Here is a 21,562-nt window from a genome sequence, read left to right as displayed (position 1 = left end):
ATGGAAATGCTTATTAGTTCACGTGACTATAGTAATAACTTCACCGTGTATATATATAGCAAATTATCATGTTGTACACCTTATGTACAATTTTTATTTTAAAAATAAAAAAACAAAATGAAAGTCTCCAGTAGACAAATACGCAAAGACATAATAGAGACTACTTTTAAGAAAAACCAACGACTAATAGTTTTCTCAACACAAGTTAGATGTTTCCTACCCTAAACTGACAATGTCTGAAAAAAGAGAAATCATTGCTTTTATTTTTTTTTAAGATTTTTTTGATGTGGACCATTTTCAAAGTTTTTATTGAATTTGTTACAATATTGCTTCTGTTTTATGTTGTGGGTTTTTGGCCGCAAGGCATGTGGGATCTTAGCTCCCCCACCAGGGATCGAACCCGCACCCCCTGCACTGGAAGGCAAAGTCTTAACCACTTGGACCGCCAGGGAAGTCCAGAGAAATCATTGCTTTTAAAATGGAGTGAAACAGACACTTTTCAATGGAAAGGTAAATTAGCAGAACCTCAGGGTCAGCCTGGCAGTATTTATCAAGAACCTTAAAAATGTCTGCTCTTTGACTAAGTTCATCTACCTCAAAGAATCTTTCTTAAATAATTTTAAGTAGAAAAAGATTTATGCATAAAGATGCTCATCTCAACATCAATCTATTAAAAGGAAAAATATTTATCCAACGATAGCTACGTAAATTATGGTTAAATCATATAATGGACTATAATACATCCATTTTAAAATGTTTATAAAGGTTTTTTTTTTTAATTGGGGAAAATACTTGCAATACAATACATTCTCATCTTAAGGTACATATTATACATCATGGCTAACTTTTTTTGGTCTTTTCTCAATTTCAGGCATTGTGTTAAGAGCTCTACATACACTATTTAATCTCAAGAGCCTTCTAATATAGTTACTATTATCCCTATTTTACACATGAGAAAAGGTAGGTTCCAAACTTGCCAATGGTCAGTTAGGAACTGGCCAAACTAGGAGGCAAACTCAGGTCTGACCCCAAACACTGTGCTCTTTTAGCTTTTCTATACAGCACAGAAGAAAGAGGGAGAGATGTATGCCAACATGTTAACAGTGGTTCTCCCTCGGTGATGGGATTATGAATGATCTTTGCTATACTTTCCAGTATTTTTCAAGTCTTCACGTACTCACATATTCAGAAAGAGAACTTTCTTAAAACCTGCAAAGTAACTTTTGAAGAATCCAGAGGGACTCCAGAAGAAAAATTAGGCAACCTACATCTCCTCATCTTCATCTTCTTCATCCAACCAAACTGGCTTCTTCTGAGGTGGAAAATTATCTTTTGCTTCATTCTCCACTTCACAGTCACCTGAGTCTTCTTGTACTTGAACCTAGAAAAGACAAAATACCCACAAGCACTGAGTCTTTCATACCCCATGGTGGCAGACTTTGCAGAATGGTGGCTTGTAGAATGCTTTGTTTTTATGGCCCTCTTATCAAATTATGGGACAGAATGCTACCACAGCAAATGCTGGAGATCGAACAGAAAATGAGATTAAAGAACGGCACCCCCCGTTGGACACATGAGATAAGATTGGAATAGTCAAAGAGTCAACTTGCTGAAAGGAAAAAACCAAGTAAGACAAGTTAAAAAGGTAAGTTGACAGATGAATAAAGGAGCAGGGAAAATCACAGAACTACAGAAATCACAGGACCAAAGGCAGACACCAAAGATAAAATAACATGACTGAATGTCATAATTAAGTCATATTTCATAAACATACTTCTCCACTTTTCTTAACTGTTCTTGACCCCTTACCTCCTCAAGAAACTTTATACTACCCAAACAAATCTAAATCTAGACCACAGAATTTCACCTGAAGTGAGCTTGAGAGCTTTCCCAAAACCACATGATAGAAATGTCCAAATGATTTCTACTTGCTCTATTATTGGCCTATGATCTTGCAAAGCCCAACAAACCCCACCTCACTTAAACTGTTTCTTTTCCCGAATGGGAAACTGTCACACAGTTCAGCATTTTTCCAGTAGTATTTCTCTATCTCCCAACTAGTTTCTGCAACCTCTCCCATAAGCACCCAAATGAGGTTCTGGCAATCAACTGATACTTCCTAGGTCTGCATTCGCTTATCAAACTGAGTAATTCTCAGTAAGGCTTTGCTTGACTACCCTATGTAAAATTTCACAGGCCCCCTCGACACACGCTTATCTCCCTTTCTTGAACGCCTTTATTTTTTTTTTCCTTCAGCACTTCACTGACATAACTTGAATTTTATCTTCTGCCTCTGCCACTAAGTATCCAAGCTCCAAGAAGGCAGGGATTTTTGTTAGTTTTCATCCACTGCTGTTTCTCCTCCAGTGCCTAGAAACTGCCTGTGACTCCCTATATTGGAAGAAAAGACAGGTATAGGATTAAAAAAAAAAAAAGCAAAAAGCATGCAAAAAAATTATAATCATGCAGCGTTTGCACTGCCAGGAGAAGTATCTGGCGCCAAACGGGCTCACAAATATTACTTTAATAGACCAATACACGGTCACTCTCAAAAGCTGGCTTATCAACCACTCGATGTGGTTGTTAAAACAGACTCCCAGGCCTGTGCCCACGAATTCTGATTTCACAAACGAAGTGGAACCCCTGAATCACAGCAAAGTATTGAGGCAGGCGATTGAATGACCAAGAGAGAAGAAACACTGAGTCTAGGGAGAAAACTGTGGAACTGAGCCACTGCCACTAATCGAAAGATGCTCACGATTAGTTGGCTAAACGAATATACGTTGAGCGCCTGCTGCATACCAGGCTCAGCGGCTCCCTCGGGGGCGGAGAAAGGCGCGGTCTCCGCCCTCCCGGGACTTTCAGTCTGGCACCCCGCGGCGCCCGCATTCCCGGTTCCCTCCCACCTGAACGCTCCCCTGCGCCACCGGTCGCCCAGGCTCCGCCCTCGGAGGCACACCGCCCACCGAGCGCCCAGCCCGCACGCCGCGGCCTCCCTCACCCGCGGGCCCCGCAGACGCCGTAGCAGCGCGTCCTCGTCGCCCTCGACGTCGCCGAAGACCAGCTCCTCCAAGCACCGCTCCACGGCCGGCTTGTCCTCCTCCAGCGTCTGGCGGTTCCGCTGCCGGAGCCGTCTCTCCTCCTCGGCCGCGACTACGGCGGCCGCTGCGCGCGGCCGGGCCGGCGATTTCCGCTGAAATGAAGGAGCAGCCTTTTGGAGCGGCCCGCCCGGCCCCGCGGCTCTATCGTCCGGCCTCATTCGGGTCTTCCGGTCTGGTCTCGCTCCGGCTCTCCGGTCCGGTCTCGTTCGGCTCCTCCGTTCCGGCGGCATGGTTCGGTTTGAGAAGGAACGCAGGTGCTCACGTGGATCCTCACTGCGCGTGCGCCGAGGCTCTTGCTTTCCGTAGCGGCTGAGGCCACAGGGGGCCGGAAAGAGGCTGCACCGCCCTGTGAGCACGTGACCAGCACTGTCTCTCTCTCTCTCTCTCTCTCTCTCTCTCTCTCTCTCTCTCTCTCTCTCTCCCCCCCCCCTTGTGTAACGCCCATCCCCTCACGAGCCCCTCCCCGTGTGGGAGTTCCTCCGAGAGAACCAATCTTCCGGGTGGAGGGGGAAGCGGCGTGACTGGAGTGGAAATTTTTTTCCAACACAACTTCGCAGCTGCAATTGATTGAAAGGAGCGCAAGAAAGCCAGGGTATAAACTGAGATGACAGGCTAAAACTGCTACTCTTCTTCCTAACTTTTTAACCACTCGACTTACACGAGCCCAATCGCCTTTTCCACCCCTTCGTCTTGGTACGGCCCTTGGAGTACGGAGCCTGCAGAGGGTCCCACGCTGGAAGACAGACGGAGGGTATGTAGGGAAGTGGGCCAATCGGGGCGCGGGTCATGGCGCAGGCGCGCTGGGGAGGGAGGGCTATGCTAATGTTGTTGATATCCTGGGGCCACCCGAGTTAAAGGGGGGAAATCCGGGGGCTGCCGCCGCCGCCACCGGTCTGGGCCCAGTCGGGGCCCCCCTGTAGTCGCCGTAGTCCCGGGGAGAGGCGCCTGCCCCCAGCTCGGGAGGGGGCGCCGCGGGCCCGGGGAGCACGGACAGCCCCTACCCATGAGGCCCTGATGGAAAACACAAAGGATCTGGTGAGAGCCGAGCGCGGCATCTGCTTTGTGTGCCAGGTTGGGGGGACGCCGGCAGCCCCCCGACCCCAGGAACCCCTGCAGCCCCCTGACCCCGCTCCCAGGCCTGCTTCTCCATCCCACGCCCCCTCCACCTCCGGAGCCCCCCTCCCCCTACCGGCCGTTAAACGATTCGGGGGTTCCCCTCCCCCCATCCCCGGACTCATCAGGGTTCTCTCTATCCTCTTTACTTTTTGGAAGAAAAATTTTATAAGAAAGTTCTCTTCGTTCCGGTCCCCCGTCCCCCTTCAGCTCTGGCTTGGGGAGAAAGGCTGGATTTGAGACTTCCTTTTTTGGCCGCCCAAGAATCGGGGAGTGGAGTCTTCACTTCTCCCAAGGGGGCAGAGTTTTGGTGCTTTGCAGGGGAAGGCGCCTCTCGGCTGTGGGGCAGGTGCCACGAGGCGTTTCGCACGTGGAGGTGGAAAAATTGAAAGGGGGCGGGGTGGGCACGTGTGGGATGGGAGAGGTGGGAGTGGTGATTGGGAAGCCGCCGCCTATTTAAAAGGGTTCTAAGTCGGTGGGCTTTTACGACCGTTGCGTTCTCTTTTGTGAAATAAGAATCCTAACATTTCAGAGTCGGAAGAGACATTAGAGGTCACCCAAAGCAGCCGTCCCCTGTGCAGCCTCTCTGACAAGTGGTAGGTAGCCTGGCCTCTGCCTAAACCCCTGCAAACACTGAGCGCTCGCTGCTGCCATGGAAAGCCCTGCCGTTCAGTTCTGATTGTTGTTTGCCTACCCTTATTAGACTCTTTAGACTCATTCATGTCCTTACTAAGTGGATTCCCTTTTTACTTCTCAAATTTTCTCTCACATTCTCCTCACCCACTGCTCATTGGCCTATATTTTGTGTGCCAGGAAAGAACAGCAGGGAAGTGGGGGGAGGGCTTGAGAGATAGTGAGGGCCGTCTGAAAACTTTGTTTTGTTACATTTGTCAGTTCAAATGTGCTGGCTTCTATGTCTCAGAATGGTTGATATTTTTCTACAGGAAGTTTGGGAAATAGGATCTGGGAATTTCATGGCTGTTTTCTCTCACTAGTGCATCTTTTTAAAGTTAGAAATTTCAGCGTTCTATCTCAAAGCACATTTCTCGTTGCCGAAATCACTTTCCCTAAGGGATGCCTAAATTGCCTCTTGGAGATAGTACCAAAGCTGTTAGAAGCATCTCCTGCTAGAGGGATGATCAGAAGAACTGCACTCCCCACCACCACCTCCTTTTGACCTGTGTTTTCCTTTCAAGCTGGGCTTCCTGCTTGGGGCCCCTCCTTCACAATACATTCTCTTTTTTGTTTCCAGTTTTTAATGAGATATGAAATTTTTGCAACACTTTAATATTTGCCTAGAGTTTGCAATATTTTTTCATGCTTCTTGTATTAGTATACATCAGTAGTTATCACTCGGTGGTTTAGATAGTTCAGTTCTACTATTGTCACTTAGCATTTTTCTAATACTCTCCTTCATTTGGTGAGCTATGCTGCTTCCAAGAGAAGTTTTATTGGCATAGGAATCTTGGGGGCACATGTTTTCCTCTTCCTAGTATGGTGAAGTGGGAGTCAAGACGTAACAGATAAAATGTAGAGGTAATGAATCTAGTATAAAAGCCAGAGAATAAATTTTACTTTAAACTCCCAGTCCCGCGGTTAAAATGTTAGAGCACAGAAATTGTTCTCTCTCCCCCTTTTATGACTTGGAGACTGTTGCTCTGCTCTGATGTGCTTACACTGTATTTTTTTTCATTTGTTTACCTCTACGCCGATGAGTGTTTAGAAAGAAAATAGCTGTCTTTTTTTGCACCACCTCCTTCCCTGAATAACAAGTAGCTTCTACTTATGTAGAACCCCATACTCCACGCTTCTGGGTGCCTTGCAAATTATGGCAAAAACTGTCTGAATAAGTATCTGTTCATAAGTATCTTATGTTGAACCATGTTTTTTTAACTGTCCAGTTTTTAATTTTGTACACACTTTGACGTGATATTTTCTCTAAATCTAGTCACTAAAAGTTAACATGGGAAAGAATACTAGATACTGATAAAAGTTAATGGAGCTGCATAATTCTGTCTTGAAAGTTTTCATTAATGTGAAATTCCCAAGTTCCTGTTCACTTTAAACATGAACTGTCATGACTTAAGCTGACTGACTTTGGAGACATTTGCATTCTAAACATACTAGACAGGAATGACTGGTTTTATTTTTAAAGAAGACACTACTGTATATTTTTATGGCTGGTTATATGTTGATTTAATTAGTGTCTAAACCTTTTCTTAGATGTTCAGAGGCTTCAAACCCTCAATTTCATCAGAAATTAAAACTATTTAAATTGTTTTAAATGTAACATAGTTGTCAAAGGAAGGTTAAACTATAGCTTAGAAGTGAAAACAACCTATTAATGTTATAAATACAAAACCACTAGATTACTGAAAGCCATGAGTTCTCAGTGATTTGAGTGAGCACATCCTAAAATTAGACAAGTCACTATTCTTTAGGTTGCTCTTTGTTTCTCAATTGTTCATCTTTAAAATGTTTGCTAAGTAAGATTTAACTTTTTCATATTTATAATGTTAAGGTAAGCCAATTATCATTAGTTTCAGAGTTTCAGATCCAAAAGAAAGATAAAAACATCAGGATGGTCAAAGAGGAAGGAGTTAATAGTTAAACTAAGATATGCCTCCTAACACTAGGGTATTCTTAACTGTCCAAGGCTACTTTTAATTTTATACAAAAATTGCAGATTGTTTGATTTTAGTCATGAATTTTAAATAAACCTTTGTTTTTTTAGGATTTTTTTCCCCACAAATTTAAAATTTCTTACTGCAACCCACAAGGAAGGGTGGAAAGAAAACAATTCCCATTTGAATAAACCCTAAATTTATGGGGATGAAGTGATGCAGTATGAGGGACACTGGCAGATTAGGTTAGCATTTCAATTCTGCCACTAAATAACTTCATATGCCTTGTTGGACAAGATTCTGTGCCTCAGTTTTCTCATCCTTAGAGTGGAAAGGTTGGTCTAGAATTAACATTATCCAATAGAACTTTCTGCAGTGATGGAACTGTCCTATATCTGTGCCATCTGTATGGTGGCCACTAGCCACATGTGGCTGTTGAGCACTTAAAGGGTAACTAGTGTGGCTGAGGAGCCCAATTTTCAATCTCATTTAATCAGGTGTAAATTTAAATAGCCACATGTCTGCCACACTGGACAGATAATAGAACAGTGTTTTCCAAGCTTAGCTCATCACCACAATCACCTCTTGGGGATCTTATAAAAATGCAAAACCTCCCTCTTGTGGGTGATCAATCAGTAGGTCTGTGGTGGAGCCTTCTTCAGAAAGGTTTATCAGATTGGTTAGAGCAATACTGCATGAGAAGATTTCTGAGCTCGCTTCTAGTTCTCACTTTAGTATTGATAACTTAAAATGTAATGTAGTAGAAATGAGCTACAGACAAAGTTGGCAAACTGGCCAGGCTCTGCCTCTGCCACCTCCTGACCTGTGATCTTAACGCAGGTTGCCTAATCTCTTCAGGCTTCATTTTCCTCATCTAAAATAAGGGCCGGCCAGGGATCAGCTGTGCCTTCCTCCCAAGGTTTCCGTAAACCTCCAGATGTGATGACCACTGTATAAGAAAATGGGAGCTGCTATAAATGATAAAATGTTAAGATATCTATCCAGAATCCCTTTTTCTTACTTCCCTTTTCACTGTTATTATCTAATTCCTACTTATATTGTAGAACTAGTTGTATACAATACGCATTAATTAATTTAGTAATTTCTTGTTGTCTCAACTATTTGGCCGTAGTTTATAGTCTAGTTTTAGGATGTGCATATTAAGTTTAACACTTTTTTGTATTTCTGGTGCTTAGCATAATGATTTGTATATATTGCTCAGTAAATGTTGGATAATACCATCTATTACTTTACTATTAGACTTCAAAATTTTAATTAGCTAGTTTCAGATTATTTTATACACCAGAGAAATAACCCCCTTGTGTGCACATGTGTGTTTAACTCTATTTCAATTGTTCCATTATTAATACCCTATAATGTTTATTGTTAGTGATTGTGTATCTTTTGAGCAACCAGCTCCAAATATATTTTTAAAAGATAAACACCAAGAGAATGTCATCATTTTGCATCAGTATTTTTAGGTATATCAAATCAAGATGATGCTGAATAACCTATTTAACTTATTTTTGCTACATTAACGTTATAAATGCTCTTGTTTGATTACTTAAATTACATTTACACTTCAGCCCAGCCTTAATATGAATTCAGTTATTTGGAGTAGAATTGATAGCTGATAATGAATGATCTCAAAGACCCTCTCGGTTACTGTATTTCAGACTTAATTTTGACGAGGTCATCTTATTTTTAATTAGCTTTTCAGGTTCATACTTAAGGATTCATAACTTTCTTCTGAAGAACTGAAAGCGCATTCATGTGAATTATTTTATTTTTCAAACATCCTTCCTGTGTGGTAAGTGGTGTTTTCCTTATTTAGAAGAAAGGGAAACTGAGACCCAAATAATTGTTACATCCAAAGTCCTGAGTAATAGAACCAGGACTTGAACCCAAAGAGATAGAAATTTGTATTTTTTATATATCAAAGGTAGCTTCCCTTTGCTCACTGTTGCTTTAAATCTTAGAGTATTGTTATGTAGAACATTGTCCTCTCCTGTCCTTCTCTGGGTACTTTTCACTTTCTCTAGGTGGGATATTCAGGATATTATTGCTTTCAGTTTCGATGACTGTATTATTGACATGGACTTACTCTTTCACATTGAACTTGTGGGAAACAAAAACCCAACAATCCCAAATCCTTACCATTTATTTTTCTCCTAATAGTAAGCTTAGAAAGCCAGAAGGCCCTTCTGTTTAGCCCAGTGAATTGTATCTTGATAGTGGTATGAAGAAGAAACCAGCAAGAGCTAAGTAGCTCTTACTGAGTCCAGTCATCATAGAGTATCTGTTAATTCTTATTTTGAACTTTGTTCACACATACAACTTTCAGACTTAAGGTTCTAGAAAACTTATATTCCATGACTAAATATAAAACTTTGATAACTATATGGGTCACTGTACCCTGTTAGTGTGGATAATGGAGAATTGGTTAACTTTTGATTAGTTTATTCATGTTGAAATTATGCTATTAGGACTTGGTTGCATATTTATATGTGCTTGCATTTAGAATCTCAAATATTTTCTGTAAAATTTCTCCTGGAGAGGTTGACACTTTTATTGCAACCTGTGGGGTGATTATACAAATAAGTTAATGGTTATACTTTTTAATTCCTTTGTAGATTTTATAAGGAGGAAGGTTCATCAGGGTTACAGTCACGGTAGGAAAATGAAATTCTACTGCAATTTATGACTTCCTACATTTTGTCACTCTAAAAACCTCTTTTTTGTTTTATTTTTCATTATAGAAGTGTTACATATTTACTGTTTTAAAAAAAAGAAAATGAAAAATATGGAAAAGTTAAAATTATCCTCCCATCCCATTCTCACACTGTTAACAGTTTAGCTATTCCTTCAGGATCTTTCTAAATGCATACATAAACAAACACAGATATATCAATCTGTGCATATACCAGCATATATTGTTTCTTTTAATAAAAATGAGTCATATTATTCGTATTTGGCAATTTACTTTTTTTCAGTATTTCAAATACTTTTTACTCAGTATTTTACCTGTAGTAAATCACCCCCCTACTGATGGTTAGATTGCCTTCAGTTTTTCACTATTACATTATTGCTGCAAGAAATATCCTTCCACATGGATTCTTGTGTCCTATGAGTATTTCTGAAGGACAGATTCCTGAAAGTGGAATTCCCTGGTCAAAGGCATGCTCATTTTTTTTAAGTTTTCATAAGTAATGCAAATTGCCTTCCAAAAAGATGGCATATGTTTGCCTTCCTACCAAGTGTATATGAGTGCTTTTTCTCCCATATATAAATTTGCCAATGCCAGATATCATCAGTCTCTCAATTTTTTACCAATTATTGAATTCTTTAGAGGTAGTTTATACTTTATAAAAATTAACTTTTATTTTTATAAAACAAATGCATGCACTTGATAGTACCATGTAAACAATAATAGAAGTGTACCCCCAAAAAGGATCCCTTGCAGCAATCTTTTTTTCTCTTCCCAGTTCAGCTTTCATGAGACAAGTACTTTTTTTTTTTTTGGCCGTGCCTCATGGCATGTGGGATCTTAGTTTCCTGACCAGGGATCAAATCCATGCCCCCTGCAGTGGAAGCACGGAGTCTTAACCACTGGACTGCTAGGGAAGTCCTGAGACAACTACTTTTAATTCTTTTATCTTTTTGATCTAATATCCATCTCCATAATTCTAAATATTAGACTTCCATTACCTGATGTATGAATTTTAGGTATTATATTTTGACTTCCTCTGTGCTAGTTGAGGAGTTACCATATATGCCCTAATATTAGGCAAGGTCTCACCACCTGCAGTCATCCCATCACCTTATATTCAAAGTCTTGAGTAGTCACCTAACATGGTTTTTCAGTTTTATTTTGAAGAGCAGTGTGTTCAGAATGGCACATTACCTGAAACAGTTTTATTTGATATTTGTTTTCTGTGCTTACAGAAGTTAGCTGATAGAACCATAATTAAGAAAGAAAGAGAAAGGAGGTTAAAATTGAACATAGATTTAAGATTATTCCCTTGATTCATATTGCTAGTGTTCATTTTAGCTCTGTGACCTTGGGCAAATTACTTAATCCATTTGAACCTCTGCTTCCTCATTTGTAAAAAGGGAGTAATAATATTTGTAAGGATTAAATGCATTGCTACATATTAAGTGCTTAGAATGTCCCTAGCACATATTAAGCATCCTTTAAGTTGTATGACTTATATTAGTTGTATTACTAATCTTAACAGATTTTTTACAAATAAGGAGCAAAAGTATTTCATAAGGTTACTGCGGAATTTACAAATAAACTCCTGTAGAGAAAATGTGTTTCTAAACCAAATTAGATGAAAATGAACAAGACTTACTCTGGAAAACTGTCAAGTGATACAAAAAGTGAATCTAATGTGTGACAGGGGAAGTGTTTCAGAAAATGACAAAAGCAATATTTCTAAGATAATATATTCTAATATACTACTTAAACATGTATGTATAGATTTCTAAGTCTGGAGAACAGTGGCAGAAGCCTGATGCAATTTTCCCACCCACCTACCTATAAACCAATAAAAAAGCATGTATAAATCACACACCACCCCTGCCTTCAGCATTAAGAAACAGATTACCACAACCTTCAAATTACCTATAAGCAGAGAAATCAGATTCCAAGAGCTCCTCCTGCCCATATGAAGAGTGGGAAAGGGAAGTCTTAACAGGTTTGTTGAAAGAGTTTAGGGACGTGGAAGGCTTAGATGAAGCACAAAAGTACCACTTCCAAAAGAGAGAAATTCATCACTTAAGTTCCAAAATACTGAACACAGGTTTGAAATCTGATAGTTCACAGTTCCAGCCACAGAGAAGAGCTTGAATGCAAGCAATACGAGAATTGGTAAGCTGAAATTACCAGTGCTTCATAGGGAAGGAGTGAAGACATGGAGACTTGGAGTCATGGATAAAGAGAAAGAAGGAAGAGGAAAAAATTAATAATCTTTCAGAAAAAGAAAGAGGATGTTCTTTAACTAGGAACTCTGACCATGAAATGAATAGAAATAGAAAAGAATGGATCACATCCATACAGAACTTCTCTGAGAAGAAACAGTGTGAGTCAAAGCATATCAGCTGATGAATATCTCTCCTCCCCCAAAAAAGAAAAATGTGAGGCAGAAGAAAATTGACACAATAATACTCAAAATGAAATAAAACATCTTCAGACCATATTTGGAGATAAGGGTAAAAAAATACCTTCACTCAGAAATATAACACAGAACAGAAAGGGACAAAAAACAGGATGAAATAAGGTCAGATTAGATTAAACTGAGAAAGTAGAAGGAAAAAAATCATATCAGAAATGAAGACTAAGTTACAAGTTTCCCAACAAACAATAGAGTCAAATGCAAATGTGATAAAAGACATAGAAGAAAAACAAAACTAAGAGAATGAAAATGACAGTTTTAGTGAAAGGTGGGTACAAAAAGTCTCACATGTAATTGGTGTCTCTCAAGAAGGCAGAGGAATAAAAGCATAACATTTAAACGCATAATCAAGAAAACTTTCTGGAAATAAAAGATATGAATCTTGAATTTTGAATATATGAAAAGTTCATACCAGAATATAAACTCCAAGATAATATTCTAGTAAAGCTATACAACTTTAAAGATTCATAAAAATTCTCAGGGCCTCCAGGGTAAAAAGATGAAGTGACTTACAAGGGCCAGAGAATTAGACTGGTATTGGGTTTCTCAAAAGCAACATACACAGCAAGAAATAGTGGCGCATCGCCAATTAAAAATATTTTCAAATTGGCTTAGAAAAGCAAAACCCACTTTATAATGTACAATAGGCCCTTAAAACAGTAGAAGTAAAAGAATGAACAAAGATATACCTGGCAAACAAATAATAAGAAAACAGGATTGGCAATGCTGATAACAAAGTAGAAGTCAAACCAAAAAGCATTGAACAAGACAAAAGAGGACAGTTTATAATGCTACAACCACAATTCACAACAAAGGTACAATAGTTGTATATATGAACCAAATAACAGCAACAATCTGTAAATCAGAAGCTATAAAAAATGCAAGTAGTGAACAGCGCTAAAAATTGGAGACTTTAATACTCTTAGCACAAGATAGGTGTTGTAGACAAAAAATAAGGTTATAAAAGATCTAAACCACATAATAAGGCAGATCATCAGGTATATCCATTGCTACATCCTAGTAGACACTATATTTCAAACACAGAGTATTCATAAAAATTGTTGCTAAATTAGGAAAACATCAGTAGGTTACATTCAAGAAAGCAAAAGCAAAACCAAAAAGCAAAAGGGCACTTCCATCTTGAAATTTAGAAACCCTCTATTATATGTTAGAAAGCCTTGTGCAAAAAAGTTCATAGCAGTTTTATTCATAGTATTCAAGTCTGGGTGGAGAATGGATAGACTAATACATTGATAAAGTTCAGTTTCACTCAGCAGTAAGAAGCGTTGAACCATTACACATGCAATAACATGGATAAATCTCAAAATGTCCATATAGTTTTATTCCATTTATGTAAAATCTTAAATATATGCAAAATTAAGCAATTGTGCTAAAACTGGGAGGAGGAGAAAAACTGACTGTGAAAGGACATGAGGGAGCTTTCTAGAGTGATAGAAAATTTCAGCATCTTGATTGAACTTGAAAAGTTCAGCATCTTTGATATGCATTCAAAATTATGCCTCAATTTAAAAAAATCAACTTTTGGATAAACAGGGAATGCAAACAAATTGCAGAGTTTCTAAAAAGTAATAATAATGGGGCTTCCCTGGTGGCACAGTGGTTAAGAATCCACCTGTCAATGCAGGGGACATGGGTTCGAGCCCTGGTCCAGGAAGATCCCACATGCCGCAGGGCAACTAAGCCCGTGTGCCACAACTACTGAGCCTATGCTCTAGAGCCCATGAGCCACAACTGCTGAGTGCATGTGCCAAAACTACTGAAGCCCATGTGCCTAGAGCCCATGCTCCACAACAAGAGAAGCCACTGCAATGAAAAGCCCGTGCATTGCAACGAAGAGTAGCCCCTGCTCGCCACAACTAGAGAAAGCTGCACACGGCAACAAAGAACCAAAGCAGCCAAAAGTAAATAAATAAATAAATTTATAAATAATAATAATGAAAATGCTACATACATACCAGAATCTGTGGAATACGTTTAAAGCAGTGAGCAGAGGAAAATTCGTACTCCTAAATTATCAGCTGTTAAAGGAAAATTCAAAAGTAAATTCTAAAGATTTTATTGGCTTTGTCAGCAGTTGATACATTGGGCAACATCCAGTCTAGCAGGTAGAAAGGAGCTCTGAAGAGCTGCAGAAGGCCAAGAGATTTTGATAGACCAAAGTGAGCAGGAGGAACAAGGAAGTTATACTGGGCATTTGCTGATTGCTTAAAATGGGGTTGCTGGCCTTAATGGAGCAAAAGGAAGTCTTGGAGCTGGGTCAAGTAACTTGTGCTGATAGGTTGACTTAGGCTTATCTTTTTCTGGAAGAGCTGAGTGTAGAAAACTAACCACTAAATTTTGGCTTTCTGACTTGGGACTTAGCATGAGCAACTCCACCTTGGGCCTAATCCGGTTACTTTAGCACAGTAAATATAGAAGATTGAAAATAAATAATTCCGAATTCAGAAACAAAAAGAGCAAAGCAAAACACACAAAAAAAGGGAATAATAGATAAAAGTAGAAGTTAATGAATTAAAGGACAGAAAAACTATACATAAAATTGATGAGTCAATCCTGGACCTTTGTGGGAAAATTCACAAAGTATGTAAACCACTAGCTAGTTTAATCAAGAGGGAAAGGAGAATGCACAAACATACAAAATAAGAAATAAGAAGGAAATAACTTGATACAGAAGAAATTGAGAAAATCTTACACAACTATTTTGCACACACTGTGCAAATAAATTTGAAAACCTAGATGAAATGGATTATTAGGAAAATACAGTTTGAGAAAATTGACCTCACTAGAGAGTTTCTTAAAAACTTAGGTAAATTTCTCTATTTCTTTTATGGAAATTATCAAGGAGCTATCCCACAAAACACCAGGCCTGAGTGATTTCACAAGGGAATCTGCAAAACCTTTAGATAGCATGTAGTCCCAATGCTACACAAATCATTTCAGACCATAGAAAATGAAGGAAAACTTTCTAATTATTTTTATGAAGCAAGACTAATACTGATTTCTGAACCTGATAAAGATGGTGCAAAAAAATGAAAATTAGACGTTTATGAATATCAGTGCAAAATCCTAAATATTGTGCAATCTCTTAACACAATATTCAAATACATTATGACGAAGTGAGCTTGATAGTAGCAGTACAAGAATGATTCAGTATTTGGAAGTTTGTTGATATAATTTACCATATTAATACCTCTAAGGAGAACAGTCATATTCTCTTTTTAGATGTTGGGAAAGTCTGTGACAAATTCAACACCTATTCCTAATAAAAACTTAAGAAAACAGGAATGGATAGATCCTTCCTTAACATGATTTTCATAAATGCACATGCACACTCACATACATACATACATCAAAATATCTTAATCCTGGGGCTTCCCTGGTGGCGCAGTGGTTAAGAATCCGCCTGCCAGTGCAGGGGACACGGGTTTGAGCCCTGGTCTGGGAAGATCCCACATGCCGCGGAGCAACTAAGCCCGTGCACCACAACCACTGAGCCTGCGCTCTAGAGCCCGTACTCTGCAACAAGAGAAGCCACCTCAGTGAGAAGCCCGCGCACAGCAATGAAGAGTTCCCACTCGCCGCAACTAGAGAAAGCCCGTGCAGCAACGAAGACCAACGCAGCCAAAAATAAATAAATAAATAAAGCAAATGCAAAAAATACAGTTAGGAAAAAGAAAATTATAAGCTTAGTGGAAAAGAGAAAAGTTTCTTTGCAAGTGACATTATAGTGTATCTGGAAAGCCCTAGAAAATCAATGATAAAACTTTCCAAATAATTTAGCAAGATTGCAGGATATAAAATAATAAATCTAAGTGTACTCAGTCAATTCAACAATATAACAAAAGGGAAAATTGCATTTACATTAGCCACGAAAAATAAAATACTTACATTCATAAGGATTTCCTTTTAACAAGAATTGTTCAAAAGCCTATATGATGCAAACTATACAACGTTTCTTGTTCTCAGTTAAGACATTTCAACATTATGAAGATTCCGAAATTAGTAAATCTAATGAGGCCCTAATAAAAATACCCAACAATTTTTTGGTATAGAACTAAGGTAGTTAATACTGAAGTTCATTTGGAAAAATAAAACATGCAAGAATATCAAAGCATTAAAGGAAAAATATTGGGGGCGGGTGTCTATGCCTACCAGATTTCAGACTATACTAGGAAGGCTCTCTAATTTAAAAAGGAAGCTATTGGCACATGAATAGACAGACCAATAAGATAGTATAACGTTTAGATATGGACACAACTACATATGGAAATCTAAAACATAAAGTGGTATTTCAAAGCACTGTGGCAAAAAGGACATTTTAGTAAAAAGCGATGGTACAACTAGATAGTTGGGAAAAGATAATATTAGGGCCACTGTTTATACCATACATAAGAATAAACTCTAGGGGCTTCCCTGGTGGCACAGTGGTTGAGAGTCCGCCTGCCGATGCAGGGGATACGGGTTGGTGCCCCGGTCCGGGAGGATCCCACATGCCGCAGAGCGGCTGGGCCCGTGAGCCGTGGCCGCTGAGCCTGTGCATCCGGAGCCTGTGCTCTGCAATGGGAGAGGCCACAACAGTGAGAGGCCGCGTACCGCAAAAAAAAAAAAGAATAAACTCTAAATGGATCAGAGATGTAAATAACAAAATATGGGTGAATTTTTCTATACCATGGTATAAGGGAAATTTTTCTGTGACTCAAGGTACAATGAAAGAAAATACTGATGTTTTACTACATTAAAAATATTTAATTGTATGACAAAAAATTCCATAAAATCAAAATTTGCCATATATAACAGAGGTAAATTTAGGGTAAATTCCTAAATACAAAGAGTTTTGGAAAAACATTTAAAAGATTAAAAACACTTAAAGAATAAAGGACAAGAGATAAGAACAAACAAGTCCACACCCATATACAGAAAGGTACAAAAATGGCTTAGTGTAGAACTATACTGGTTTTTAATACCATTCCCCACTAAAAAGAATGAGATCTCCTTGGAGAAAAGGTTGATTTAGGAGCTGGAGCAGTGTAGGGTTTAAAATGATCCTAGAATATCTTGATATTCCAGAAAGTAAGATACTGCTCAAAAATTGATGTGGGCATGTCAAAATGACACAGGAGTCAGTTCAAGGGGATCCTAGTAGCCAAATCTGGGATAATTTGAACCCCCAAATAATTAAAGACAGAAATGAATTATGAACTAGAGGGGTGGGGCGGGGAAATAGGAGTTAGTGAACTCATACTGATAATGAATAGGTAGATAGATATATAAAGGGGATGATGAGAGTTTCCTGCTGACTGGTAAGAGAGTACTAGCACTAGAAAATCATTTTGCAGACATCATAATGTTTGGTTCTGCAGCAGTTATTGGATGCCTAATTTAGGGATGAGGGGGGTAGAATTTCAGTGAGCAACTGTATTAGTTTGTTTTAAATGTGTCCCCAAGATTGCTTATTAGTTGCAAGGAGAAATATGGTAAGTATACTGGAAAAACTGGACAACACCTTGGCAGGGTGATGAAAATGAACATCACCACTGAGGGGCAGATATGTATCTTGTGCCTCTGGATGTAATACTCTTGAGAAGGATATATCACTTACGTAGTATTATGGGAATATACAACCTGAAAATGAGGAAACTTCAGATGAACCCCAAATGAAAAGCATCCCATTAAAAAGAGGAGAGGTCTTCCCAGCATTGCTTGGGTCTGGATGTAGGTGTTTCCCCAATTGGTGCTGTATGCACTTTTATTTCTATCTATATATATATTGCTTGTTCTCCCAACTTGGTGATGTATGTACATTTATCTCTGTCTCTGTCTCTGTCCCTCTCTCTCTCTCTCTTTCTCTCTCTCTCTCTATATATATTGCTTGTCCTTATATTGTAACTTACTACTAATATAATAAATTTCCTTATTTCTTGCTTATTAAAAAAAAAAAAGAGGAGAGGAGGCCTACATTCTCCAAAAACAATCTTCTAGATTAAAGGAAACAAATAAAGCATGTGATGCTGGACTGGAGGGAAGAAATTCTATAAAGGACATTGGGTCCATTGAAATATGGATGGTTAATTAGGGCAAAGTATTAACATTAAATTCCCTGAAACTAATAACTGTGCTATAGTGATGAGAGAATGTTTATATTCTCAGGAAATGCACACTGAAGTAGTTTGGAATAAAAAGACATGTATGGGGCTTCCCTGGTGGTCCAGTAGTTAAGACTCCACACTTCCACTGCAGGGGGCATGGGTTTGATCCCTGGTCAGGGAACTAGGATCCTGCATGCTGCTGCCAAAAAAAAAAATTGTATGCAACTCACTCTCAAATGGTTCGGAAAAACATCTATGTATTTCGAGAGAAGAATAAAACAAATGGAGCGATTTTTTAGTAATTGGTGAATCTGAGTAGAATACACAGGATTTCTTTGTACTATATTTCCAGCTTTTCTGTAAATTTGGAGTTATTTCCAAGTAAAAAGTTTTTTTTTAAAAAAAGGGAAAAAAGACTACTGACATACCATTTTCATCCAGCATATTATATGGCAAAAAAAAAAAAACTCCCAGTATTGCTGGAGCAAATACAAAATGGTAAAGTTTCCATGGAGGGGAATTTGGCAATATCTAACAAAACATTCACCATTCTACCCAGCAGTCACACTTCTGAGAATATACCCTGAAGTTATACCTCAAACAATTTATATACATATATGTGTATATGTATATATACATGTATTATGTTCATTGCAGCAATATTTGTTATTGCCAAAACATTGAAAACTATTGTGTCCAAATGAAATTGATTGAATAAACATGCGCACAGTGGAGAACTGCACAGCTTAAAAAGGAATGAGGAAGATGTCTGTGCCCTGAAATGAAGTGGTTTCCAGGATGTATTTCTAAATTAAAGGACAGAGGAATTTAGTATGTGGCCTTTTGTGTATATAAGGAAGCATAAATATACCTGTTTACCTTTTTAAAACATACACACATAAGAAAGATGAACCAGAAAGCAATAAAGTTGGTTACCCACCTACAGGAGACAGTGGCGAGGTAAGGGAAGGAAATATTTCTCCAAGTTATACCTTTTTGTATAGCTGTTTATATTTGAAAGCAGGGTGATTTTTTTGATAGTCCCAGTAAATGAAATTAACTCAATAAGGATGTCAAGGGAGACCAAAACCAAAAGCAAACCAAAACCAACTTATTTCAAACTGACAATTGAAGGAGGGAGAAATAGCTAATCCAGGTAACTCTAAAACTCAGTACTCTGTTCCTCAGTTTGAGGAGAAGGGACTACAAAGAAATTCTGAACTCAAAAGTTCATTTTTGTAGCAGTATGGATGTTATGCTCTGAAACTATTTAAATATATAAAAGGATGGAGCAAATGAATAAATGTTAATTTTGTTGGAAGCCAGGGTTTTCAATAGAAGAAGAGAGAGACAAATACGGATGTGAGAAGGTAAGGAAAAGCCCTGTGGGGATGGATTCTAATTGGAGGTGTAAGTGTAAACTTACGATTTTGAAAATACATTGTATATACATAAGTCATATGTCACATACATGTGTGCATATATATTCCAACTCACATGCACTGAAAGGCTCCAGAAGCAAAGAGATACCCCAGTAGCAATGAACACATGGACCACCTAGATCTTTATTTCTAACATTCCTAGTAAAAGAAACCAAGGCTCTTTGGAGAAATGGTTGATTCCAGAGCTGAGACAGGAAAGTGAGATAAGCCTAGAATGTCTTGTTATGCCAGAAAGCAAAAAATTGTTCAAAAATGATAGGGGCATGTCAGAATGACACAGGAGTCAGCTTGAATGGGTTCCCACTGGCTGAATCTGTCGTGATTTGAGCCCCCAAATAACGAAGGACAATGAAGAATTACAAACCATTGAAAAGTTGGAGTCCAGGAGTTAATACCCATAAGAGAAAAAAGAAGGATCTTCCTGACAGAAGAATGCCAACTGATGAATATGGAAGGAATTCCGGGATTGGAAAATCGTAGTAAAAGATTGGGCAAGAATCATTGGATGCTAAATCTGGAGTGAAATTTTGATGAGCAGTATATTTGCATGGTCTTGAAGTGTCTTCCATAGGTTGCTTATTAAAAGAGGGAAAACAGTAAAACACCAGTGGAGAACCAGATCCCACAGCTAGACCAAGTCTTATTGTCACCAATAAGGGGCAGCTGAACATCATATAATCTGGGTTTACTACCCTGAGTAGCATGAGTTATGTAGTATTTCAACTGGGAATATACAGTCTGAATCTAATGGTGAGAAAACTGCAAACCCAAAAAGGGGAAGTTTTTAAAGGAGAGGAAATCTATGTGAAAGAATTCCAAATAATTTGTGTAGATAGTCCACGCTCAAAGAGGGGGTGCTTGATGGCCTCTTGCTGATGTGCCTTCACCTATGCTTCTCTGCCTAAAAAGATCCTCCTCTTGCCCATCAGAAATCTTCTTTCTCAGCCTTTAAACAAGTATCATTTGTGTGTGTGTGTGTATGTGTGTGATACTGAGTTGACCTGACCCCCTATTTTTCTCTCTCGGAAATTTTCATTCCATTCATCCACATAATTGTCTTTGGAGCTGCTCTGTTCTTTTATGCCCCTGACCCTCTGGTTGAATACCCCTAGGCATGCCCTTAACCCAGGTGAAGACAACATACCCATTATTTGGGATTTTTTAAACTTAGGAACTCTGCTCTTAGAACTGTAAGATGGCAAATTTAAGAAATGAATGATAAAGAGATCATAATACCAGGGAAAAAAGCTAAAGGCTTTGACTAAGATTTTGTCTGAGGAATAAAGAGGGATCCTCAAATATTCAGGGACAATAATGAGAGAATAAAATTGGTTTCTGCTTAGCCCCTACCAAATTCAGTTTGTTCATCAAATTAGGAACCACAGTTTAATTAGGTTTCTGTCACTTATAACCAAAAACATAAAGCCTCAGTTTAAATCAGGGTTTCTCACCAGTGGCACTAAACAGCGTTTTGGACTCTCCTGTCATGTTAATGCAAAGGAATGTGACTCTTTTCCTCCAGTCCTCTTAAGGGATATTGCCAAATATCTACCAGGGGGCTAATATCCACTGCCCCCAGTTGAGAGACAACAAATATTTGAGTCCTGCAATGCTGATCTCTGAGAATATTGTGAACAAGACAGAAATACAGTTCAGGGAAGATAGGCAAAAAATTAAGTGCACACAAAAATCTTAAAATCAAATTCATAATAAATTCTCTGAAAGAAACAAACAGGATACTGAAATGAGAAATAATGGGGTGAAGAGTGCTACTTCATTTAATTAATTTGTTTTAAGAGTGCTACTTTATTTTTTTAAATAAATTTTTTAAAAAAGAGGGGGTGCTTAATTCCCCACTCCTTGAGCATGGGCTTCGAATAGTTACTTCCTTCCAAAGAGTACAGTATGGAGAGAGGTGAAGAGTAATTTTATAGTAGAAAAAACTGCCAAATAATTCTTCAGGCAAGTGGGACTTCCCTCATGGTGCAGTGGTTAAGA

General features: G+C 38.8%; 2 protein-coding genes across 11 annotated transcripts in view; one reads left to right on the top strand and one right to left on the bottom strand.

Moving 5' to 3' along the window:
* The window catches only part of UTP18 (UTP18 small subunit processome component), a 39,980-nt gene extending 36,524 nt beyond the window's left edge, over window positions 1–3,456 (bottom strand). The window contains exons 1-2 of one of the 2 annotated variants that reach the window (XR_014326975.1): window positions 3,002–3,408; window positions 1,269–1,381 (exon numbers count right to left, since the gene is read on the bottom strand). Coding sequence is in view for 1 of the 2 variants with exons in the window: in XM_082861229.1 (XP_082717355.1) it covers window positions 1,269–1,381; window positions 3,002–3,331 (443 nt within the window). In the remaining variant the exon portion in view is untranslated. Of the gene's footprint in view, window positions 1–1,268; window positions 1,382–3,001 lie in introns of both variants that reach the window. The other variant, XM_082861229.1, reaches the window with a different exon arrangement.
* Window positions 3,457–3,545: 89 nt separating this feature from the next.
* MBTD1 (mbt domain containing 1) overlaps window positions 3,546–21,562 on the top strand; it is a 68,148-nt gene continuing 50,131 nt past the window's right edge. For 6 of the 9 annotated variants that reach the window (XM_082860505.1, XM_082860501.1, XM_082860500.1 and 3 more), the window contains exon 1: window positions 3,943–4,136. Coding sequence is in view for 5 of the 9 variants with exons in the window: in XM_082860501.1 (XP_082716627.1) it covers window positions 4,116–4,136 (21 nt within the window). In the remaining 4 variants the exon portion in view is untranslated. Of the gene's footprint in view, window positions 3,853–3,942; window positions 4,137–4,746; window positions 4,811–8,550; window positions 8,649–21,562 lie in introns of those variants that run through there. The other 3 variants (XM_082860502.1, XM_082860503.1, XM_082860504.1) reach the window with 3 other exon arrangements.

The sequence above is a fragment of the Leucopleurus acutus genome, assembly GCF_964270905.1.
Source record: "Leucopleurus acutus genome assembly, chromosome: 19".
Taxonomy (NCBI): Eukaryota; Metazoa; Chordata; class Mammalia; order Artiodactyla; family Delphinidae; genus Leucopleurus; species Leucopleurus acutus.
Note: the sequence above shows the minus strand (reverse complement) of the source record. Positions and strands in the feature narration are given on the sequence as shown.